We start from the raw sequence: 3,786 nt of genomic DNA, 5'->3' as shown, positions 1-3,786 counted from the left end.
CCCCCCCCCCCCCCCCCCCCGCCTCATCAGCCGTGATTTGGTTTCCTGCTGGGAAAGGCCTTCCGGGCTGGGCTTCGGCGCCCTCCCAGTAACTCAGTCCATTCTCACAGAGGCAGCGCGTTTGTGGCCTTGCCTGCGTGCACACCGGCTCCATCTCCCCCACGGACAGCCCAGCCCTGGACCAAACGCTTCCCCTTCTCGGTTTTGGTTTCCTAGGCGCGGCGGCGATGTTATTGTCATTGGCCTGGAGAAGGACACGGGCGGCCAGCGGGGCCGTGTCATCGCCGTCTTAAAAGCCCGGGAGCTGACTCCACATGGGTAAGCCTGGGGGTGCCTCCTTTAGGCCCCGAGCTGTGGTGTGGGGAATCTAGGCCCCTCTGCCAGCTCCTCGACCCCCCACAGTGGCTTCTTGCCTTTCCGTCCTCCACAGATAAATGCCACAGTGGCCATAAGGCAGAGAAGGAACAAGATGGGGTCCCCCAGGCAGCTCCTTGGGGCTCAGCAAATACCAGCTGAACCAGGCATCAGCCACGGGTCATGGCTGGCTGTGTCTGGGGTTCCCAGTGCACCTGCAGACCAAGTGTTCTGCCTGGGGGATATGTCTCCAGGGCCGGCGTTCAGCAGCGATTGAAACGGGGAGCTGGGTGATTCGTTGTTCTTCCCACCAAGCAGGAGGGCCCTTCCTGTGGTGCCCCACCTGCCCATCTAGCCCCTAGGGGAGCCGCAGACCTAGCACGCACCACCCCTCACCATGCCCAAGCCCGGGCTCTGCCATGGCTGCAGACCCATCTGTTGGGGGGTCCTACCAGGAGGCAGGCCAGACTCCACTGTGAGGATCATCCTGGGGCAAAACAACCTATCCGGATATACTGTGCGTGGCTGTGAGCATGGGAGGCTAAGACCAGCTCGTGTCTCCAGAGCCCCCTGGCAGCCAGCACTATCCTTGCCTCACTTTGTCTCCTGAGCCCCATCCTGCAGATCTCCTTTATGGAGAAATCCCATTCGGCCTGTTTGCCCAGAGCAGGCTGACGATGAGAGGGAAAACATCTATGGCAGGTCCCCTCCCTTGCCTGAAAGTGTTGAGTTCTCCAGGAGTTGCTGGATCCATTGACCCCTGCTCTGCCAGTGATTCCAGAAACGAGATCTGGTTTTTTTGTTTTGTTTTGTTTTTTGCTGAGCCCTGGCTGAGTTTGTGCGCTGAAGTAGTTCCCAGATCACATGTGGGGCTTCTGGGGGAGCAGGCAGGTCTGTAGAGCACTGCCTGTTGACCTCAGATTGCCCATCATTAGCGTCCCTGAATTTTTCACTGGTTTTTCCTATTCAGCCCCCAAAGGCAGGTTTTCCGGGAGCCAGGCACACTCTCTATAGGGAGAAAGCAGCCCAGGCTGCTTCTGCCCAGAAGGGCCAGAGCCCGATCCCACCAGCTTTTTGCCATGCATCTGAGCCATTGATTCCCTCTGCAAATAGCTAGTGAGTGCCCGCGGCGTGCAAGTCCCCAAGGAGGCCAGAGGCCCTGCCCATACTGGTTTGCATGCTGACCACGGGGCAAGGCGGGGAGTGCTGGGATGTGGGCTGCCCAGTCCGGCCGAGGCCCAGCAGGAAACCTGTGGTGTGTGCACAGATCAGCAAAACAATCCACAGCCTCAAAAAACAAATGCCTGTAGTTAGGGCACGTTGGCACGGGTTTCTGTCGGATATACCGCCCTGCATTTCCTGAGCACTGGGAACTTAACGTGGGAGGAGAGCCAGGCCTGAGCTGACGACTAGGGGACTGAGTCAGTGCTTCAAATCCATTATGGGCCGTTGACAAGCAGCAGTCAGAGTTGATGGTGCTTTCTGGACACTTGGGGGTCGGGGTCCAGTGACAGAGGCTACCTGCTCTCGTTCCATCTGTGGCCTTCCATGGAGTGAGTCCCTTACAGACGGTCCCCATGCACACAAAGGGATGTGCTAGGCTCTTCTTCTGTTAGGATGCTTCTGCCCACGGACCGGACCCCCGGAGGAAAGCAGGGCATCAGAGCACATCCCTGCTGCCGGGCCGGGATGTCCAGATGCCCCCCTCAGCCAGGCCCCCAAGAAGGTACAGACTGAGGGTCCTGGCCCCGACCAAGTGGGGAGCCCTGTAGGTTTTCTCAGACCCCCGTCCTCTCTGTAGGGTGCTTGTGGATGCGGCCGTGGTGGCAAAGGACACAGTCGTGTGCGGCTTTGAGAACGAAAACATGGAGTGGTGCCTTGCTGTCTGGAGGGGCTGGGGCACCAGGGAGTTCGACGTTTTCTACCAGTCCTACGAGGAGCTGGGCCGGCTGGAGGCTTGCATGCGGAAGAGAAGGTGATTCCTATGGAATGACAGTCGTGGAGCCCTGGCTGCCCCGGGCCCGCGGCTTGACCCGTCTACCTGCAGCCTGCCGCTCCCTGAGGACCCAGGAGACAGACTGGGTTCTCCCACGAACCACTTGCTGCTAGAAGTACCGAGAAGTTACCACCTGGCCATGGTTTGGGGGATTCCCCGGTTCTCCAGGCAGAGTTAGCTGCCTACCTCCATTTTCCCACTGCTGGTTTTACGACCCAAGAGAAGACAGTGGGGCCCAGTTAGGAGCAACTCTCCCCTGCCTCTTCCATCCACTTCCAGGAGCAGGGGAGGGGGATCCCGCTCCAGACTGGGTCACACAGAGGAGGGCTGGGTCTTCCCGGCACAGTGGGCCTGCCCATTTTCCTCCCCAGGTCTGGGATGGAGTTACACTAGAGGTTCTCAGTGGGGGAGCAGATCGGGGCAGGGAGGGGTGGGGGCGGTGACCTCTGCCCCTTCCCGCAGTGGCCTCCAGGCTCTGGGCACATTTCACAAGCCCCCGGGGCCCCCGGGTCTCAGGGCCCCACTTGGGCAAGCTGAGATCAGATGTCTCCCGCTCAGGAAAGTCTCTGTGTGAGAAGCCCTCAGAAGGACCCTCGGGGAGGAGCACTGCGCAATCTGGGGAATGAATGGGTTCCTTTAAGTGACACAGCCGGAAAGCCAAGAGCTCGCCCAGGGCCCAGGGCGCCCACTCAGCCTCCACATTCTTCTCCTGCTGACAAAGGCAGGGGAAACTCAATAAGCAGGACTTAAGAAAGGGCCGTGTGTTTATAGCTTTTGTAAAGTAAACTTGGACGCAGCTGGAGCACAAGCCCTGTTTGTTTGCACATAACAATCTTGTTTATCACTTTAACAAATTAAGTAATAGCTCAGCGGTTAGGCCCCGGTTGTGAAATCACGTTGTATGGGGGCTTCGACCAAAGGATGCCTTTGCTCAACATTGACTACACACGTGTACAGTGAAGTCTAAAGAGCGAAGTTGGTCCAGGGGGGTTAGGGGTCAGCCAGCCACCGTTTCTACAAAGTACGCACGCACACAGGCACACGTACCACGTCGTTCCCGAGGGTCATCCTTAGGGGCTGTTGAACCCGGAACGGCGGTGTGAACACGAGATCCTACTCCAGTTCAAGTTGCTGACCTTTTTCTAAAATTAAGTTATAAAAATCATACTTCAGATTGGCTGGGACCTGCGGGCAAATGTGGTTCCTTTTATCTGAAAATAAACCGGTTCTCTGGAGCATGACGTCACAGCCTCTGTCTGCAGGGCATGTAGTAACGGCACAGGCTTCTCCCACCCAGGCGCACTGGCTGCAGGGGTGGGATGGGCAGCCCCCCTCCCCGGCCCCCGGCTGCCCCCATGCAAGCAGCCCACAGCAGCTTCCGGGAGCAGAGACAGCCGCTCTGGCAGCCCCAGCCTCCCCACTTCCTTCCGCCAGCT

The 3,786-nt window shown here is 58.6% G+C and overlaps 1 protein-coding gene across 1 annotated transcript in view; it reads left to right on the top strand.

Moving 5' to 3' along the window:
- LRRK1 (leucine rich repeat kinase 1) overlaps window positions 1-3,585 on the top strand; it is a 121,152-nt gene extending 117,567 nt beyond the window's left edge. The window contains exons 33-34 of the mRNA XM_040642691.1: window positions 217-318; window positions 2,156-3,585. Coding sequence (XP_040498625.1) covers window positions 217-318; window positions 2,156-2,333 — 280 coding nt within the window. The 3' untranslated portion in view covers window positions 2,334-3,585. The remainder of the gene's footprint in view (window positions 1-216; window positions 319-2,155) is intronic.
- The last annotated feature ends 201 nt before the right edge of the window (window positions 3,586-3,786 follow it).

The sequence above is a fragment of the Ursus maritimus genome, unplaced genomic scaffold (assembly GCF_017311325.1).
Source record: "Ursus maritimus isolate PB19 unplaced genomic scaffold, ASM1731132v1 scaffold_27, whole genome shotgun sequence".
NCBI lineage: Eukaryota > Metazoa > Chordata > Mammalia > Carnivora > Ursidae > Ursus > Ursus maritimus.
This window is presented reverse-complemented; position numbering and strand designations above follow the sequence as displayed.